General features: G+C 38.0%; 1 protein-coding gene across 13 annotated transcripts in view; it reads left to right on the top strand.

Annotated features, from left to right (window-relative positions):
* Positions 1–20,153, top strand: part of HELZ (helicase with zinc finger) — a 131,840-nt gene extending 111,687 nt beyond the window's left edge. For 12 of the 13 annotated variants that reach the window (XM_059670034.1, XM_059670042.1, XM_059670043.1 and 9 more), the window contains 2 exons: positions 7,522–7,774; positions 12,444–20,153. In XM_059670034.1, the coding sequence (XP_059526017.1) occupies positions 7,522–7,774; positions 12,444–12,778 (588 nt within the window). In that variant the 3' untranslated portion in view covers positions 12,779–20,153. The remainder of the gene's footprint in view (positions 1–7,521; positions 7,775–12,443) is intronic. The other variant, XM_059670046.1, reaches the window with a different exon arrangement.
* Positions 20,154–20,420: the final 267 nt, after the last annotated feature.

Here is a 20,420-nt window from a genome sequence, read left to right on the forward strand (position 1 = left end):
TTCTTGGGTAATTTTTGCCTGTATGAGAATTTTCACTTTGTGTGATAACTTTATAATCTAATCTCTGAATAAGATGCAGTTCTTCAGTATGTACTGAGATCTGTTTCTGGACTTTATATTTTTCTCCTCATCTATCTATATGTTTCTGTACCAGAATTACACTGTCTTAACTTTTGAGGTTTTGTAATATTCTAATTTGATAGTGTAAAGTCTCCCTTATTACTGTATTTTTCCCCCTTTTTCTGTATGTGTGTTTGGGGTTGGGGGAGGGTCATTCTATGATTTTTCTACTTGAAGTTTAGAATACCTTTTTGAACTCTACCCCTTTCCCCACCAAAAACCACACACATACACACTTTCTTGGGTTTTAATTTAAATTACATTAAATGTATAGCTTAAATTGAGGGACTTGTGTCCTTATAAATATTTTAAACCTCTCATTTAGGTATTTGTGCAATCTTCATTATTTTAATTTTTTCCCTCCTTGCCTCTTTTTCTCTCCCTTCCTCCATTTGTTTTATTTTTTATTTTTTAATATTCCTCTGTGAAACTCCGGAGTGTCTTCATTTCTGGTTAAATTTAGTCTTAGATTGATTTTTCCTTATTTTTGGTAATGAATGGGACCTTTTTCCCCCCATTATATTTCCCAATTTTTTCTTATCTTGAGAGACAAATCCTCATTCGTCGTAAGTGGGCATAATTTTACCACGTTAAAAACTTTCACTTAACACAGAACCAGTAATACTGATACTGGTGCAGAGCAAAGCTTTTGCCATTTAAGACATGCTTCGCATGAAATAGATTAAAAGTGCTTATAACTAATATAAACAGAAAATTATTTTTAAAAGCGTCACTGTAAAAGTAACTTTTAGAGAGAGGAAGGGAGAGGGAGACAAAGAGAGAAACACTGATGTGAGAGAGCAGCGATTGCTGCCTCTTGCACACCCCTGCCCTGGGTGGAGCCCTAAACCCGGGCTCATGCCCTAACCGGAATCAAACTGGCAGCGTTTAGATGCACAGGATAGTGCTTAACCAACTGAACCACTCCAGTCAGGGCTAAAAGTCTAGGATTTGTTTATGAAGCTGCAGGGTTGGGTGTTGCAGTGATGCTATTGTGACAGCCTTGGATTGAAAATGGGATGCTTGTAAGTCATTCATTTTGATCAGTTTTCATTAACTCAGCATTTACTTATCTCATCAGAGATGACATGTATGTCTCTGTGATGTATCTGCTTTGAAATATTTCTTACCTATAAGTTGGTTTTTGAACAAAAGACAATTTTGACCCATCTATTCATTTTCATTTTTTTCCTTCAAACAAGTTTAGTTTTGAAATTAGTTGATAGTTTTTATTTCAGTATTGTTAGTTAATCACCCCCTGTTCCCAATTCCATTTTATGGAGCAAAGTATTGTACAAAGGTAGCGTGAAGTTTGTATTCTTGGCTGATGACATATTCTTCCTGTTGGGACTTTTTAAGTGGATGGTGACAGCTCATGACTTGGGTGGTATAACCAGGTGGTAATATTGCTGTCTTCTCAGAAGTGTCTTCTCAGAGACATGGCTAACGTATGGCATCTAATTCACATAACAGAGACAGTGATCAACAAATTAATAAATTAGACCTATACTCATGCTTAAATTGTCAAAGCTAATCATTTAAATGAGGTGTTCTGTTTTAATTAAAGTTTTCGGCACCATAGTTAATGAGACTTGGAGTTTTCACTGGAGTATTTAGCTCTTCCTTAGATGAGTTTTGATAGTATAATTGTAAATAGAGCCCTAATTCATTAGGTTGCTAACCTTTCACCCAGTTATTTATTTATACATACACATGTGAAATAAGCTTGCTAACCTCAGATATTAGAGATATACCTTATAAGACAGTGATAAGAAAATTATTAATTCTTACTTCAACTGACAACCATCTTCAACACTAGAAATTTATATGTGAATTTAGTCATTTAGTTTTTCCTTCTTAAATGGCTTTTGAAATTTTAGCATATTTTGATATTTAGAAAAAGATATTAGCAGTAGACTTAGAAAATAATGATCATGCGATTTCACAGTTTAACATAAGAATATCTATAGACACACAAACGTATATGGAGTTGTACCCAGAGTAAGGATCTCTGACAGAGTACGATGAGCCTTTAAGCAATAAATAATGAAATTATTTAAGACCCAGCGACTCTAAATTAGACCCTAGTGTCAGGTTGCCATCATTAATAAATAGGGTTGGCATCTATATGTAGAAAGAATAATCTCTTTAAGAGAAAATTGAGAACTGGGCAAAATAACAGGAAACAAAAAATGGCCAAGAAATAAGAAAGAAGAAGAAAAAAGTATAGCTTATATATTTAAACAGCCTAGGGGCCCGTAAGACTGAAGTGTAGGTGGAAATATAAAGGGTATTCTCTGCCAGAAATATATATATATTTGCAGAACAGGGATCTTCCTCTAAAATTTTTGTTTTGGGGCCCTTTCAGTGTACTTCATAGAAATTTCCCTCTGTGGGGGAAAAAAATCTGAAATTTTAAAATCATAAGTCCAGAATGCATTTTATTATAGTCAATTAGCATGCTCTGTAGTTTTTTGAATTTAAATAAATAGGCTTGTATATGTCATAACACTTGAATTATTTTAACAAATACATCAAATTGTTGATGATCGTTAAAGTTGGTTATAGTTTATGTTTGGATATATTTTTTAAAAATATATTTTTATTGACTTCAGAGAGGGAGAGGGAGAGAGAGATCGAAACATCAGTGATGAGAGAGGATCATTGATTGGCTGCTTCCTGCATGCCCCACACTGAAGATCGAACCGGTCATGTGCCCTAACTGGGAAGCAAACCGTCACCTCCTGGTTCATAGGTCGATACTTAACCACTGAGCTGGGCTGTATGGATATTTTAATGATAAAAAGTTAAAATACTCATTGACAGAAGTTTTCATTTATTGAAGACTTTACAAACTAGAGCTTTGGAACTAGGCTAGGCCTTGAGGATAATTTATCTAAGTCCTCTTTGTTAAAGGAAACTGAGGCACTAAGATGTTAGAAGGATGTTAGTAGCTTAAACAGGTACTGATTAAGTAGAGCCGAGACTCCTGACTTCCAGTCCTGTGTTATTCAGATCTTTATGCCAGGAGTAAGGTTCACTGCTGGAAAATGAGAAATGATTGCCATTACATAAAGCAGATGTGGGAAAAGCCAAATTATGTTCTTGGGACCAAAGAATTAAATGTTCAGTTGTATGAAGTTCTCTGTTTTGGAGTTGGGGGATGGTGATGGAGAAGAGAAGGAGTTGGTTCATTTTAGGATTCTTGATTCTTAAAAGCTAGCCAGTTCTAGCTTCTAAATTATTTGACTGCTGAGATGATTAACATAGAGACCTCAAATGCAAGAAAATTAGCGTTAGTATACTTTACTTATACATGTCCTTTAAGAATAATACAAAAATTCTCAGGTATTACCATGGTTTTTAAAGCTGGAAAATTGATTTGTGATAATTATGATTCTCAGAGAGAATACAAATAATTATGAGTTAAAGGGAAACATCTATGAATTTTTATTTTCTACTCAAACTGGCATTTTCTCATTATAAGAGGTGTTGTGGTCTATAATTGATAACTTGACTGTTTCATATTCAGGAAGAGTAAACAAGAGTCAGATTCCAAGTAGTTTAAAATGTCACAGCAGTAAATCTGACATTTCTCTCTTGGTTGTAATAGTGCATTCATTCTAGTATCTCCTTCAATACCTTGTGTTAGGATGTAGGAAAATACTATTGCGTGGTGGGTCAACACTATTTGCAAGTTGTAAGCACTCTTGCTTGTGAGATACTTCAGTGAATAGCCTTAGGCAAAAACAAAGAGTTTTTGTTTCTGTGATATTTAAAAATCTATGAATAGTTTGTATACATTTAAAACTGAGAATTTAAAAATAATTAATTTATTTTAACATTATAATAATAAACCTAATACTTATTAACATACTATTTTAATGAAAATAACTATATTTTCCAAAACAAAAATATCTCTGGAGAAGAGTGCCATTTTTCACAGTTTTGCAAATATATTTCAGTATGTCATTTTGATTAATGTATATAAAGAAAATTTCCATCATATAGGTATGTACTTAAAAGGAAATTTTAAAACTTTTTCAGATAATTCTTCTTTGATACTACACCAAAAATCAGCAGTTGGTAGAAGATTAGTTGCAAAATGAAATAGAAAATTCCCCTGCAGTGGCCTTGGTCACAGCAAAATCCTGCATGAGCCAAAACTCTAAAGGAGGGGGACCATCTTTGTTTGGTGGAACTGTGGGCAAAGCCTCTTTGCCTTTTTTAAAAATCCTCACCTGAGGATTTTTTTTTCATTGATATTTAGAGAGTGGAAGGGATGGGAGAGACAGAAAGAGAGAAACATTGATGTGAGAAAGACACATCCGATTGGTCGCCCTCCTGCACGTGCTCCAACCTGGGCGGGGATCGAGTCTGCTACGAGGTGCGTGCCCCTGACCAGAATTGAACCCGGGACCCTTCAGTCTGTAGGCCAACATTCAATCCACTGAGCCAAATCGGCCTCTTTGCCCTTTTTTATTTCTCTGTCCTCCTGCCCCTCCAAACATGTAAAGAAGAAATGCCACCAACTTAACAGTCTCTTCCAGAGAATGGAAGAAAAGAGAGCTTCTCAGCTTCCTATACATCGTCAGCATTACTCTGATACCAAAATTAGACAGAGACAGCACAAAATGAGAAACTACAGACTGATATCTGTGAACATTGATACAGATATCCTCAATAAAACATTAGCAAGTTGAATTCAGCAGTATATACAAACAATACACCATGATCATGTCGAGGGTTAGTCCTTGAATGCAAGGCTAGGTCAATATTTGAAAGTAAGTCAGTGTAATCCACCATAATAACAGTCTAAGGAGAAAAACCACATGATTATACCAATAGATAACAACAGCAACAACAAAAAGCCCACACACATTTGACAAAACACAACATCCACTCATAAAAATCTCTTGGAAAATTAGAAATAGAAGGGAAATTCCCTAACCTGTTAAAGGTTACCTATAAAAATTTTACAGCGACTATCATACTTAATGATGGAGACTGAATGCTTTCTTTCTGAGATTAGGAGCAAGGTAAGATGTCCACTCTCAACACTCATATTCAACATTATACTGGAGTCTTAGCCAGTGCAGTATGGCAAAAAAAGAAAAGAAATAAAAGGCATAGAGATTGGTAAGGAAGAAATAAAACTGACTCTGTTTACAGATAACATGATTGTCAATGTAGAAAAACCCAAGGAATCTACCCAGAAAACTAACCAACAAAAACCCTATGATTAATGCGAATTTAGCAAGCTTTCAGAATATAGGGTCAACACAGACAAATCAATCTCATTTCTATAACTTGCATTGTACAATTAGAAACCCAAATGTGAAAGCCAGTACCATTACAATAACTCAGAAAAACTAAATACTCAGGTATAAATCTATCAAAGCTTGTATAGGCTTTGTATGCTGAAAACTACAAAATTGCTGAAATGTAATTAATTTGGTGTATAAATCATTTTGTTCAGTTGTCACCAAGATTTCTCTGCCTATACTCAAATTTCCTTGGAGGACAGATTCCAGAGTAGCAATCATATTTTCATGCATCTAACTTCATCTATGTTGTATGAAATAGATGTAACAGTAGACTTTTATATATACATATAAAATCTTCAATTTTATCTATCTAATTTGAAGAACATAAAAATAATTTCAAGTTTTGGTTGTTTTTCCAACATAAAGGATCAGTCGTATTCATCATGTGATTTGGAATTGAATTTCATATTTCATGTACACATTCATCTTTGTCAGTGGCTGCTTAGGAGCTGTTATAAACACGTGAAGTCCTGCTGTGCCTGTCAGCTGTGTGAATTTTTTTTCCTTTTAATTTCAGTTTGGAAGCCACAAATGAAACATATTTTCTAAAAAGTTTAATTTAATATTGTCTCTTTTTATATCAGCCTTCTATTGTTTTCTGATTTTTAGTTTTCCTTATTTAAGCTTTGTGGTTTGTGGACCTGTTCATTGCCAAAAGGTGTTTGTTTATGCTGCTGGTGTATATATGTTAAGTATTTAATGAAAAAGGGCTTAGAGAATTAACTCCTGAAATTCACATGAGTGTATTTAGTGTTGTGTATCAGCAGGGGATTTGATTTATTATAACCTGTTCCCTCTGAGTCCAGAGCTGACATTAGTTTTATGCTTAAGTATTCACACACAAAGACTTTAGAATGTGATCCCCTGTGGACTGTGACTGGGCTGAACACTCAGGGCCTGGTAATAAAAAGAAGCACTTCATTTAGATTCAACGAGCTAATCATCTTCATAACAAAGATTGGTAAGAAAAGACATAGTGCACAAGCTATTAGGATCAGTCATCCAGGGATTGCCTCGCCATAGAGAATACAAAGCAGTTTAGAAAGGTTGGTTATTCTACTCAATACCTTACTGTAATGACCTTTGCAAAGAAATTTCAGATGTGCTGATTATTTAGGATGGATCATCTAGAAAACCAGGATCAAATTCAGACTGAACTTGACCATTGGAAGAAAAATTGCCTTTACAGCAGAGTAAACTTAAAGATGAATTTAGATATTATTCTTCGATATAGAACAACAATAAAAACATATGAGAGAAAGAATTAACTAGATGGAAGTATTATCTCTCACCTTTCTCATCCAGTAGCTAAGACTTCAGAAATGCGGAAACCACCTGGGCATTCATCACTTAATAGCTAGAGAAATGCTCTCCTTCCACCCTTTCCTGCCTTTCTGCACACGGGCAGCCAGTCCAGACCATGCCCTTCCCTGGTTTATATTCTGGTGGTTCTGTCTGTGGCGGCCTTACCCTCATAGTGCCTACACCACCAGTTTTCCCATTTAACTGGCCTAACAATACCTGCTTTTGCTTAGATTCCCAAAAAGCATCCTGCTATGACTGTACCAATTCAACTCTCTCCTTTGTAATCTAACCTCCAGTGCCTGATTTCCAATTATTGCTAGCAACAATGGTGAAGGAAAGATTCCTCAGAATCCTAGTGACCACGAACTGAACAGCAATTTTATTATTATTGGGGAGCAAGAGGGGGCAATAAAAACTAATCCCAATCTGTCATTTAAGATCTAACAAGGAATCTTATCTTTACATGTTACATTAAAACAATTATATAACAGCAAGCCCATCCTGTGTGCCAGGAACAGTTCTAAATGCTATGCATGCTGAACTCATTTTAACTTTCCCAATAATCCTAAGAGGTAGGTACCCTGGATAATGAAGCCACGTTTACAGATGAAGTTCCCAAGAGGTTCAGTCGGTTGCCCAGGGTGACACTGTTCATAGAAGACAGAATATTTTTGAGATTTTCTGCTTAATACCGCGAGATTGCTGTGCACTCAGGAAGGGGGAGGGTGTAAGTTCCACTGATGGATGAAATGTCCTTTTCTTTGTGTAGTATGAACCCAGAGGACCTGGCCGGCCCTTGTACCAAAGAAGAACCTCCTCTAGCTCAGTCCAACCTTGTTCTGAAGAAGGAAGCACTCCTCAAGATAGCCTTGTTCGGTGTAAAGAGCTTCAGGACCACAATAACCCATCCTCTTTCAACTTATTATCCCCGGAGTCCTGGGTAAACACCACCTCATCTACCCCCTATCAGAACATTCCGTGCAATGGATCCAGCCGGGCAGCCCAGCCCAGAGAATTGATAGGTAAGACAGAGTTGGCGGGCTGCTAAAACTGTGGTTGTTTATGGAGTTTTCTTCTTCCATCTCCCCCATTTGCATTATTAACTTTGAACAATATTTAGTGGTCATAGCTCATAGGTAGCCTCAGGCATACATTAATTTAGAACCATATTGATTCCATATTTATGGTCTGGAAGGTAAGTGGATCAATATTTATGGGGAACTGATCATTTTGACCTGTGAACAAATGAAAGAGGTAATAAAACTTAAAATGTATTTCTAAATACTAGATAGACTCACCTTTGCTTGGGAAATGTTTGTTTTCTGTTGTTGTTTTTGGAGAGGGTTTCTTCAGAGTGGGGGATGGTAGAATTGGTTAGGTCAGTAACAGTTTTCAAGGATTTATTCTCAATAAAGTTTGAGATATGGTAGTTTGGCCATGAGAGAAATCAGTAAAGTCTAACATTTTGAGATTTAGAAATCCTTTGTTTATTTCTTGTATTCTAATGAACTGAGAAATCCAAGGTTAAAGAGTTAAAAAGAAAAGCATAGAAAGGCATTGGAATGGGTAAGGCTCTAAACTTGTAATGTATGGTGGGATGTCTACAGTCTTCCTCTTTAGCCTTGAACATGAATCTGCTTTTATCTTTCTTTCGTTCCTTCTTTGTGTGTGTGTGTATTTTGCATGTAAAGAAATGAATGCTGCTATTTGCGTTCTGTAATCTATAGCATGTTTGTAGGCTGTCGACATGGATCTTTGGGGACAAGTCTGTGATCTTTGGTGAATTTCTGCTTGGTAGCAACCTTTGTATTTGAAATTAATTTTGTTCATCTTTAGAATGTGAACCCATTGTTTCTGTAACTGACCCATTTTTGAGTGTGTGCCATGCAAGCATATTTTTAGAACTATAGACATGGTAGGGCAAAAAGCAGTAAGAAGATTTTGGTTTTGTTTCCTGGCAAGACATTGTCATTTTAATCTTTAAACATTCATTAGTACCTACCATGTGTAAGCTGTATTTTGCCTGGGGTTGCTTTTTCATTTTAAAGGTCTAACGTAAATACACTCCTATGATCACATTTGAATTTCCTGAGAAACATCTAAATTACAAACCAGTGATGGAAATTTGTTACTTTTTCCTTGATTTGTTTATAATAATTTATTTTAAAGACAACATCATTTCAATCTTTTTTTCCACTTAAGTTTTAGGATAGCTGTTGGCCAAAATCAATAAAAATTTAACCTGAGCTGATAAGGTAGAAAGTTCCTGAACAAATGCCCAAAGTGCATGTCATTCCTGGTATCTTTTACACAAATATAAAACTATTTTTTTCATTGCTAGGAGACAAATTGTACTATTCTTTAGTTGAAAGTAAAAGTTAAGTATGTAGAAATTAATTCAAAATCACTAATATCCTTGGCACAACTTGTCTGTCAGCAGGTATGTATGTAGATACGTATATATTTATTTTCAGAGGAAGGTAGCAGTTGCCAGTGGTGAATCAATAGCAAAATAGTTTCTCCACAGTTATAAGCCCAAGAACAGAGACCATATCTGTGACCTTTTTGAATTGGATTTTCCACTTTGGCACTGATCACATTTCAGGCTCTTTCAATGTCTGCTGATAAGGAGATAATGAAAGTAGATCCTGTGCAGTGAGGCGCTGATCCCAGTCCCTGCAGGGCCTTTCCGCATGGGCATGGTGGTTCCTGGGCAGGGGAGGTCCCTCTCTAACACGATGTGTTTGGGTTCTATTCACTTACCTTGGTAATGAGACATACTTCATCAGACATTTAAAGGATAGTTTCTCTCTCTGGAGTTAAATATATAAGTTAACAGAAGTTTTGAATTCAGTTAGATATAACAACATAGACATTAGGTTAAACAGCCTCTAAAATACTATTTTGTAGGTATTTATTATTATAAACTGATTATATTGTCATGAAAATGAGAACATGGTTAAAAATAAATCTTAGTAAATAAAAACAGTAAGTTCTTTAACAGCCAATTAAATGTTTGCTTTATGTACTGTGGTAGGCAGTACTGTCACTTTTTATTGAAATGTTGGACATATGCTCTTAAAAGCAGTTGTTTCACTTACAAAGTCAGTGACATTTAGATGGAAAAGACACAAGTGTTCTAGAAGGATGTTAAGTGGTTTAAAATAATTTTTAACAATTTTATGAATTTTTAAAGTTTTAAAGTACACTATGAAATTAGCATAATGAGTCAATGAATTATTAAGACTAAAAAATGAAATATTTTCACCTTAACCTCCCAATCCACAAATAGGTAATAAACATGTGGGAGCCCTGGCCAGTTTGGCTCAGTGGATGGAGCGTCGGCCTGTGGACTGAAAGGTCCCAGGTTCGATTCCATTCAAGGGCATGTACCTTGGTTGCGGGCACATCCCCACTGCGGGGTGTGCAGGAGGCAGCTGATCAATGTTTCTCTCTCATCGATGTTTCTAACTCTATCCCTCTCCCTTCCTCTCTGTAAAAAACCAATAAAATATATTTAAAAAAAATAAAAACAAAAAAACATGCGGGAAATGCCCATAACCACCAGTAATCACAGGTATGCAAATCAGAGCTACAACAAGATTATCTACACTAATAAAAGAGGAAAATGGTAATTGGCGTACGGCGATACCCTTTTCATTGACTAATCAGGGCTATATGCAAATTAACTGCCAACTAAGATTGGCAGTTAACTGCCAACTAAGATTGGCAGTTAACTGCCAACAAGATGGCGGTTAATTTGCATATGTAGGCACAATGCAGGGAGGCGAAAGGGAAAGCAGGAAGAAGCCCCCTGCCACTGACAGTGATCGGAAACTCAGGGGGGAGCTAAGAGCTGGGGGGCAGGGCAAAGGCGGCCCTGGGGCCGCCTTTGCCCTGCCCCCCAGCCATGATCGGAGAATCAGGTGCCTTTTCCGCCCTGGCCAGTGATAGCAGGAAGTAGGGGTGGAGCCAGCGATGGGAGCTGGGCACGGTCGAAGCTGGCAGTCCCAGGAGCTAGGGGTCCCTTGCCTGGGCCTAAAGCGGAGCCCACGATCGCGGGGCCGCTGCAGCTGCAGGTCCCCGCTGCCCGGGCCGGACGCCTAGGCCAGAGGCGTTAGGCCTGGGCAGGGGTGGAGCCTGCAACCGCGGGGAGCTGGGGGTCCCCTGCCCAGGCCTAACACCTCTGCCGGAGGCCTCAGGCCTGGTCAAGGGGCCGATCCAGTGATTGGTGATCGGAGGGTGATGAGGGTCAACTCCTCTGGCCGAGGCATCAGGCCTGGGCAAGGGGCAGAGCCAGCAATCGGAGGGGTCTGGGGGTCCGCTGCCCAGGCCTGACGCCTGGGCCAGAGGCATCAGGCCTGGGCTGGGGGCAGAACCAGTGATTGGGGGAAATGAGGGTCCCCTGCCCAGGCCTGACGCCTCTGGCCCAGGCGTCAGGCCTGGGCAAGGGGCCGATCCTGCGATTGGAGGGTGATGGGGGTCAACGCCTGAGGGTTCCCAATATGTGAGAGGGGGCAGGCTGGGCTGAGGGACACTCCCCCCCACACACACCCAGTGCACAAATTTCGTGCACCGGGCCCCTAGTTTATTTATAAAATAGGTTAAGGTTAAAAAAGTAATAACACCAATGTGGTGATTGAGTAGGGAGATGTGTAAACATTGTTGGTTGAGTATCTTCTTGCAGGGAAGTTTGACCATAGTTATGAAAACCTTTCATTGTGTGTATACCATATGACCCAGCCATTATACTTCTAGGGATTTATCCTAAGGAAATAGTTGTGAATATTAATAAATGTTTATTTCCAATAACATTTATCGCAGTGTATGGCAGTGAAATATTGCTTATAATCCAAGTTTATAAAAATGAGAGGTTACTTAAAATTTATCTACATTATATATTGCCCTTAGGAAAAAAATACACCAACAAATTAAGGCTTATCCTCCGGTATTTGGGAATATGAATGACTGACTTTCTTCTTGGGCCTTTTTGTGTAATTTCCAAGTTACCTTCAGTGAACATATATATGATTATAAACCAATATAATATTAGTTAAAATCTTAAAAGATTGAAAACCAGAGCAGTGTTTGGAAACAAGTTATGGTTTAGTGGGCAGTAAAATTAGGAGGAGTCAAGTCAAATTTTAAAGGACCTTGCAAGTCAGGTAGATTATAGGAAACTTGAACTGAAGTTTATAGCGGTTTCTCTTTATGCCATATTTACTTATGTATTGCAAGAAAAGGTAGCATTTGTAAGCAATGGAATTCAGTGCTACTCTTACTTAGGTTACTAATCAAAGCTATTTTGACCAGAAGTCTGCCTATACAGCTTATTTTTATTTAAGAAAGAACATGTTTGTTTCCATTTTCAAACCATGAGCAGTTAATATAATAAATTTCAAATGTCCACTTGTACATATTAGAGTTTTGAAAGCAAACCTTCACACTTGACCTTTAGTTTTTATATGCCAGCTATTCCAGTTCATGTAGTGAACTCTTGTTGAGTGTTAATAAGAGAGAGAAGTTGGTTAGGTGTATTATGATTTTGACATTCTGTGGCAGAGTTGCCTTTCCTCCTGGCTGCCTTGTCCCAAGTACCTGGAGATGAGAACCAGTTGTGACATGCGTTAATGAGATGTATGAGGATCACCAGGCTCGCCCTTAATACGTGTCACTGTTTCCTGCTTTTAGCTCCTCCCAAGACCATCAAACCCCCTGAGGATCAACTGAAGTCTGAAAACCTCGAGGTGTCCAGTTCCTTCAACTATAATGTGCTGCAGCATCTCGGCCAGTTCCCCCCCCTCATGCCCAACAAGCAGATTGCAGAGTCGGCTAACAGCAGCGGCCAGCAGACCTCGGGGGGCAGCAAGCCCGCCATGTCCTACGCTAGCGCTCTGCGGGCGCCCCCCAAGCCCAGGCCCCCGCCTGAGCAGGCCAAGAAGAGTAGCGACCCTCTGTCTCTGTTCCAGGAACTCAGCCTGGGGAGCTCTGCAGGCAGCAATGGCTTTTACTCCTATTTTAAATAATCACTTTGTTTTTGCCTCAAGGGAGAATGTTTTAATTTCTGTTTCTATCAATAGAATTAAGATAGTTGGACTTCATCTATAGATGCACAGTTCCCTTTGTTTTAATATTAAATATGTTCTCACTTAATTGCTTCGCTGCTAGACTTGCAACTAATTTTTTAAAAGTATATTCCATTATTTTGCATTTTTGACATGAGTCAGAATTTTGACAGCTTTTATGTAGAATAAAAATATTTTTAAATTTGTGTATTGTTACATATGTTTGCATCGAGCTAGCAGCTAAGAGGTTAATTGTGCAACTATAAAAAAAAGAGAAAAAAGTTTGTCTAAAATGTATTTAAAAAGAAAAAAAAAGTTGTAAGTAGCATTTACATTTATTCAATAATATTACCATATGCTGGGTTTCTGTACCAGAAATGGCCAGTTATGTACAAAATGTATGTTATTTTTGCTTAAATTCATTTAAAATTTTTTAAAATAAAGGGCAGCATCTTATAAATACTTTAAGTTTTATCAGCTTTTTTTTGGGTGACAAGATGCTGCATTCTAAAACTTTGATAGTTTTAGACCACGTGTGGTGTGCTGATGTCATCTCCATCCACTGAGGATAGAGTCAGAGGCGTTCTTCGCAGGTGTACCTGTATGCCACTGTTCTTTGTAACGTGAAAAAACATGGGCATACTTAGTTATTTTTTTGAACAAGCTACACTTCAAGCTTGTTTTTACTGTTAATTTGATAGTGTGTTTTTTTTAAACAGATCATGAAGCTGAAAATTTTTAGGATTGTTGGTGCTTAGTAGACTTGATAACTATTTTAAAAATGCGTGGATTTAGTAAAATCTTTTTTTCCTCACTATGCATGTGTAAACGTTTGTAATCTGGCTCCCCGTCGCCCCCTGCCCACTCCAGTGGTATAAAAAATTGTGCCGCTTTAAGGTTATTCCCCCTCCCATAAAAATTTTGGTACCTTATTTAATGTTTACATAACAATGTGACATTATACATGGCAATTCAAATATTTTACTAACTGTTTGGTTTGAGGAACATCATTAAAGAAGAAACATGTTTGTCAAAGATGCATCAAAATTCGTCAAAATCTGAGGCAAAAAGCTACCTTTGGTTTTCATGTCTTTTGATTCTTCTAAAATAACCCCACTGAACTTGTACAAAAATATAAACTTTAAATAGCAATCTTAAATATTTTACAGTCTAAACGCTGTTTTGAATGAACTTCTGTAAAAATCCAAAGGGAAAACATTTATCCTCTTGAAACTTGTGATTTCGTAACCCTTTTGAAGCGATGCATGTCCTTGTTGTTTTCCTGATCTAGTACCACCACTTATACTTGAGAAGTAGTTTGAAACTACAATATAACTTTTAAAAACTAAGAGGAGGTTGGGAATATTGCAAATGAACCAGTGGGTCCTGATGATCGATCGGAGGCCTGGGCCATCCTGTACTCGCAGTAGGCTTTTAAAACGGTTGGGAAGTGGCAAGGGTAAAGAACACTTACATCTCTGATGTTGGGCAGCCACAGCCCCCTGTGACCCCCCGACAGCTTAGGAGGAGAGAGTGCCTTTATCCGAAGGTTCTCAGGCTGCAGGGCAGGTGCAGGATGCCTCCCGCTGAGCTGTCTTTCTGCTCGTGTGTGGCTGTGGGGTCTAGGGGTCTCGGTGTGCAGAGTGCAGACATGCGAATAGTTAGTATAAATCACAGCAAGTCACGGCACCACGTTTTCTCCGTGTGATGTCAGGTCTCCATGTGTAGCTATGCCAGATGTTACCCAGCATCCTTTAGTCACCAGGAAAGAAGAAAAAAATTTGCCATCTAGCTATGTATTTCCAACTCTGTCACAAAGCTGAAGACATAGCCCAAATGAAAATTAGGTCTCCCTGGCGTGAGGATGCCTGTGAAAATCATTTTCTCGTCACTGATGATCTCCTCTCCCCCAAATCTACAGACTGTAACACACACCAGATAAATGTTCAGAAGCATCTGAATAATATGAAGACAAAACTGTCATGTCAGGTTGACCTCTTGTCATGAAATACTAGCCTCATTTTCTGGTTTCCATACTTGAACCTTTAAAAATTATCCGTTTTAAAATTATTTATATTTATATTTACTTAAAGAAGCCATGTGCACGCCCCGCCACCTTATATAAATATATTGATGATGGGAGCTTTGGATAAGGGAGCTGTTAAGTTGTGACACTCCTCTTCTAAGTGGTTATTTCTAAAACAAAACTGAAAATAGTAGCCACTTACTAGTCCCTTGCTCTGCCGTGAGTGTCTGAGTCTCTTCTGCAGCCATCGGGTCGGATGCTGTTTCCGTCTGGTCCTCTTTGAGAGTCTGGCTTTGGTCGTGTTTCCACCCCCAGCAAGTTTACTTTCTCAGCAATAGTTAATACCATCCTTCCAGTTGGTCATTAAACCTGTTGTCTATGCATAATCTCTTGAATGGTTCTGAGCAAGTCTTACTGCAGGAATCATTACAAGTTTCCATGGAAACAAGGCTTGGCTTCTGAGGACCAGTCATGCTGTTTTGGTGTTGTTTGGGTAATATTAGCAAGTACCCACAAATAAGACTTTTAAACAATTTAAAGACTAGCTTCAACCCTAGCATTAAGAAAACTTTGTGTTAGCTTTTGAATAGTACCCAGTATTACCAACTTCCTTTTCTTCTAGAACAGATTTCTTCTAAGTGAGGTTCATTGTTTACTTCTTTGTCCTTTGTTTCATGAGGAAGCTCCCTCTTTCTTGCCAGAACTATCTTTTTATTCGTTTCACTTTTTAATTTCTTCAGCTACTAAGATTTTTTTCCCCTTAAAGAAATTCTTTTGGGTGATAGAATTTGTAAAAAATTCATGCTGAAAATTTTTTCCTGGTCTGAAAATTAATTTTTTATTAAGATTTGAAGAGCCTCATTCAGTGGAACATGGATATTTTCTGGTGTGTTTTTAAAGGGGGTTTTGATTGTCATTTTGGCATATGCCTTGCCAACTTGTTATAGCAGAACTTTGTTTTTGATTCATCGGTAGTTAATTATTGACCATTTAAACTAACATGACCTTAATTTTTCTTTCCTTAGGCAGATGTGCTTTCTATCTAGGCCGTTTTGTATGTATGAAATAACAAACTGCTTTGTGGGGTTTTTTCATCAGAGAGTCTAGAATAAGTTCAGGTTTGGTATAAACATCAATTGGTCTTTTCAGTTCAAAGAGTTGGAGAATAAGTAAAATAAGCAGAATTCCCACTGAATAAGCATTACCTAATTAAACATAGCAATCTCCAAGACCAATTTGTGAAAATAGCTTCCTTGTTTATGGAGGCATTGAAATTGCTGAGAAAGCTAACTGAATTTTCTAACTTGGAGGTAATATGTAGTAGTATTTTGCTCTAGTGTAGTTGATTTTACATGTTTAATATTGTTCATATATATACATCTCAAGAGCAAAGCTATAAACATATAAGAATGTATCTCTATGTACCTTGGCTAGAGAGAGCCATCTTGCCTAAGAGCCAGGGTGAAAAACAGTTTCAAGATAAATTTTAGATTTCAACTACTGTTATTAAGAAAATTAGATTTACTGGAAAAGCCATTTAAAAAGAGACACCTGTTATACTTATGGTAGATAGCATTTTTTTCTATTGGAGTTGTTTTTAAAAAGGGAATTCCAGAAAGAGTCTAAACTTTAAATATATTAAAAGTTACAAATTGCTGCCTTAAAATGTTATTTAGGCTACCATTTTTTTTTCTCTTGTATCTCCAGAAAGGTAGCAATTTGCCTTTTGTGATTCACCAGACATTATTCCTTGCTAACCATCCCCTTAGCTTATGAAAACCCTTCATTTCTAACACCACCCCGTGTGTCTTCCTAAATCTCAAGTAGATGTTCCCATGGTTCCGGTTTTTCTTTCCTCTTTTTGCCATCTATCCACAAATGACCTAGCAGATAGAAATAATGGATAATGTCTTAGCCATGATTTCTTGTCCAAATGGTCACTTCAGTTATGTCCATCACGTGGCGTAAAGATTTCAAGAGTAAGTGGCATGTTAGTCTTAAACGTGCTCATTATATTGGGCTTCTCACATTTCCATCTACTTGAGGTTGGTATCTATTTGCTGAGATTTTACTGTGAAGCTGCTACATTCAGACTTACTACTTTCATGCCTGTTTAATTAGCCATTTCAAGACCATTGTTACAAGAAATGAATGTTACTAACCTTGAACGTTCTTATAAAACACATGCAGAAAATGTCATTGTTATTGCTTTAAACAAGAATATCAGATTAAACAGATGGACAATAAATTTTTAATGTAACATTTACAATTTTTGAAATGATTGAAAAATATCTACTTTGGAATAAACTTGAAGGAAACAGTCACAGGAGTTTCTAAATGTTTTTTTGAGGGGAATTACCTAACAGAAGAATCTAGACTTAGTAGTGTGAGCTGTTGTGGTTAAATCCTAAGCCCAATTATGCAATAGTAGCCTAAAGCTTCTAAAACAGGAATGTTAAGGAAAGAAACCCAGAGACCTTCAGATACCTGTAGTTTCAGTAATCTGAGTATTAGATTACTGGACTTTATTTGCAAGTTGTTCAACAGATTTTATTTTGATACAAATATTAAGCATAATCAAGTAAGTTTTATATAATTCTATGGGTTCATTAATCGATACTATGGCATTTTCGTTGTGTTCTTGGGGAGTTGTTTTAGCTATTTCTACACCTCTTATGTGAGGTCTCTTTTGTGTTTGATTTTGCATTATAGCATGTGACGGCCTACCTTAGAATTATGTGGATGAGGAGAAATCAGTATTACTTTTAAAAAATCTATTTTTTTGAAATAAGTTTTTTCATTCATACTTTTTTTGATCTTTGAGAAAGTAAGGGGTGGCAAATGATAAAGGTTTCCACAGAGTGGAAGCCACTCAGAAGTGTGTTTAAAAGTCTGTCCTGTTTGAAGATTCGAGAATGTCAAGCAGGATGGAGCAGTGGTTTCAAACGTAAGGCAGCAGCAGCAGTGCCTGGAGGGGCTTATTAAAATACAGGTTGCCGGGCTCCGCCCTGAGTTTCTGCTTCCCGGCTGGAGCCCCATCATTTCCAACATGTTTCCAGGTGATGGAAACAGGTTCAGGGACCACCCTTTGAGAACCACTGGTCTAGAGAAAGTCTGACAGTCTTTTCAACCATGCATTTATTTACTCTGTATAAACACAGAGCTCTCAAGGCATTTTTATAATTCGGATGCTGTGAGTGGAACATCCGTGAAGAAAGCTCTGAGGGAGGAGCCCTTTGGGCTGCCTGGCACCCCAACCCGTTGCCGGCCCCCTCTGAGCTCAGTGCCCCTCCTCCTCATGAGGGTGCAGAAGCTCATGTCTAGGGTGGGTCTGAATTTGTGTTCACGGCAGCCTGGGCTTTAGTCTGGAAACTGCATTTGTTTGACGTGCATAGAGTCTGTCTCGGTAATCTGTGCCACTGGAGATGAGACTTGTGGAAGGAAGCCATCAGAATGTCGCAAGGATGCACTTGGCACGAGGCACAGGAGGCCCTGTCCTAAGATAGATAATCCCTAAATAATGTATTTGTAGTTTTTATTATTGGGGGGGGGGGGCAAGGGATTTCTTTTCAAATTATGTATTTCTCAGGTTAACAGAATTATTTTGGATTCTCTGCCTTGTCAGCAGGTATTAGGGGAGGCTGCAGTAATATATAGACATATATATGGCAGAAAACTGATAATTGATTGCTTTGTTACCTTAAAAACACCTATATATGTTTGCAAAATAGTATAGGGGAATCTACCACCTACACAGCATGAGTTATTCAGAAACTATAGGTGCATATGGATGAGCAAGTTATTTTTTGAGAAGGAAACTATCTATGAGATAATAAACCTGACAAGTCTTTGGATATTTTAAATTTTGTGTTAATGTCATTGTTACTATTCTTTTCTGAACTGTAGCTTGAGGGGTATTGGGCTCTGCCTCCGATTTTTAGTTTGGCTTTGAATTTACTGAGATGCCAGAAAGAGAAAAGATATTTTTAAGATAATAAATTGTAGAACGACTTAGCTGTAGAAGCCCATATGATAAGCATCACAGATTGCACAGCTTTGGGATTCTTCACCCAGTACCTCCGACGCGCAAGGCTCCATGCCCTCAGTGGGGATTGTTTATTGTTCAGCACAGGTTCCTTTATCCACTTCCACCTCACAGGGAGCTTCGTTTTATTTACATTTTGCTTTGCACGATACCTTGTATGCGGAAACTTCTATCTTTCAGTAGCTCCGAGGGCACCCTTGTCCGGGTTGAAGTCCTAACCTGTCAATCACACCTGAGAGTGTTTCTCAGCCCCCCCCCCCCCCCACCCCATCCAGAGGAAGGGTCTTGGATTTTCATGTCTCTAGACCAGCCGTGGGCAAACTACGGCCCGCGGGCCGGATCCGGCCTTTTTGAAATGAATAAAACTAAAAAAAAAAAAAGACCGTACCCTTTTATGTAATGATGTTTACTTTGAATTTATATTAGTTCACACAAACACTCCATCCATGCTTTTGTTCTGGCCCTCCGGTCCAGTTTAAGAACCCATTGTGGCCCTCCAGTCAAAAAGTTTGCCCACCCCTGCTCTAGACCATGCCTGCTTCCTATGAACCCACGTATGTGACATTGTACTGTATCCGCTTTCTGTGCCAGTCATCTGACCTGATTCATGGAAACCCCTGGAGGTACTGGTGATGCGTAGTTGTATCCTAGGTAAACATGGTGATGGAGATACCTCTCCTCTAGAGTATAAAGGTAATGGGTTTTGTTAAAGGGTTTGCATTTTATTAAAGGGTCCTGCTATTAGTGACATAGTGTTTTTTTCCTTAATGCTTCAAAAATAGAGTTCTTATCTAAACTTTTCAACTAACTTCTTATGATAAATCACTTACGTTCATACTGGGCCTTATTTTGGCAAGTCTTCCAACGGGAGGCTGATGTAACACAGAGGTGGTCAACTTCCACCTCCGAGAAGTCTGTTGTATGGCCATTTCTAATTTACGGCAAAATTATAACAATTTCTTTTCCTGATGTTAATGATACCTCGTCTGAGAGGTTCTAGTACCTGAAGAGACCCAATGCCACTCTCTGGGGTTTTATTTTCTTCCTCTTTTGGTCTTTTTCTTTCTTTTTAAACTTAGTTTTGGAATTACTTTAGCCACTTGGATTCCTTAGAACAAGTTTTCAGTTTAGGGGTCTATAGCTCCTCCCTTGTGATCATTGTCTCAGTGAAGTTCTTTTGTTTTAAAAGATTCATGGTAACATAAAATGTATTTTACTGCTACAACTAAAATGTATTTATAATAAAATGCCTTTTTAATAATGTGGACATTTGTTTATTCTGTGTGAACCACCATTCTCTGCCTCCTTTTACGTTTAAATCAACATAAACACAGCCCTTTGCTTTTATTCATAATATGAATTTGGTAAAAAGTAGCTAATGTAACAGAACTCAGTGTTCATTTGTAAAACTGTAACTCTAGTTGCCAGAAAACAATGACTTGACTTAAATCTCTGAACATCAGCAGTAGGAAAGGCCTAAAAGGCTTAAAGTGTTACCTGAACGTTTAAAAATCATCAGTGGTCAGCAAGAA

The sequence above is a fragment of the Myotis daubentonii genome, chromosome 16 (genome assembly GCF_963259705.1).
Source record: "Myotis daubentonii chromosome 16, mMyoDau2.1, whole genome shotgun sequence".
In the NCBI taxonomy this organism is placed as follows: domain Eukaryota; kingdom Metazoa; phylum Chordata; class Mammalia; order Chiroptera; family Vespertilionidae; genus Myotis; species Myotis daubentonii.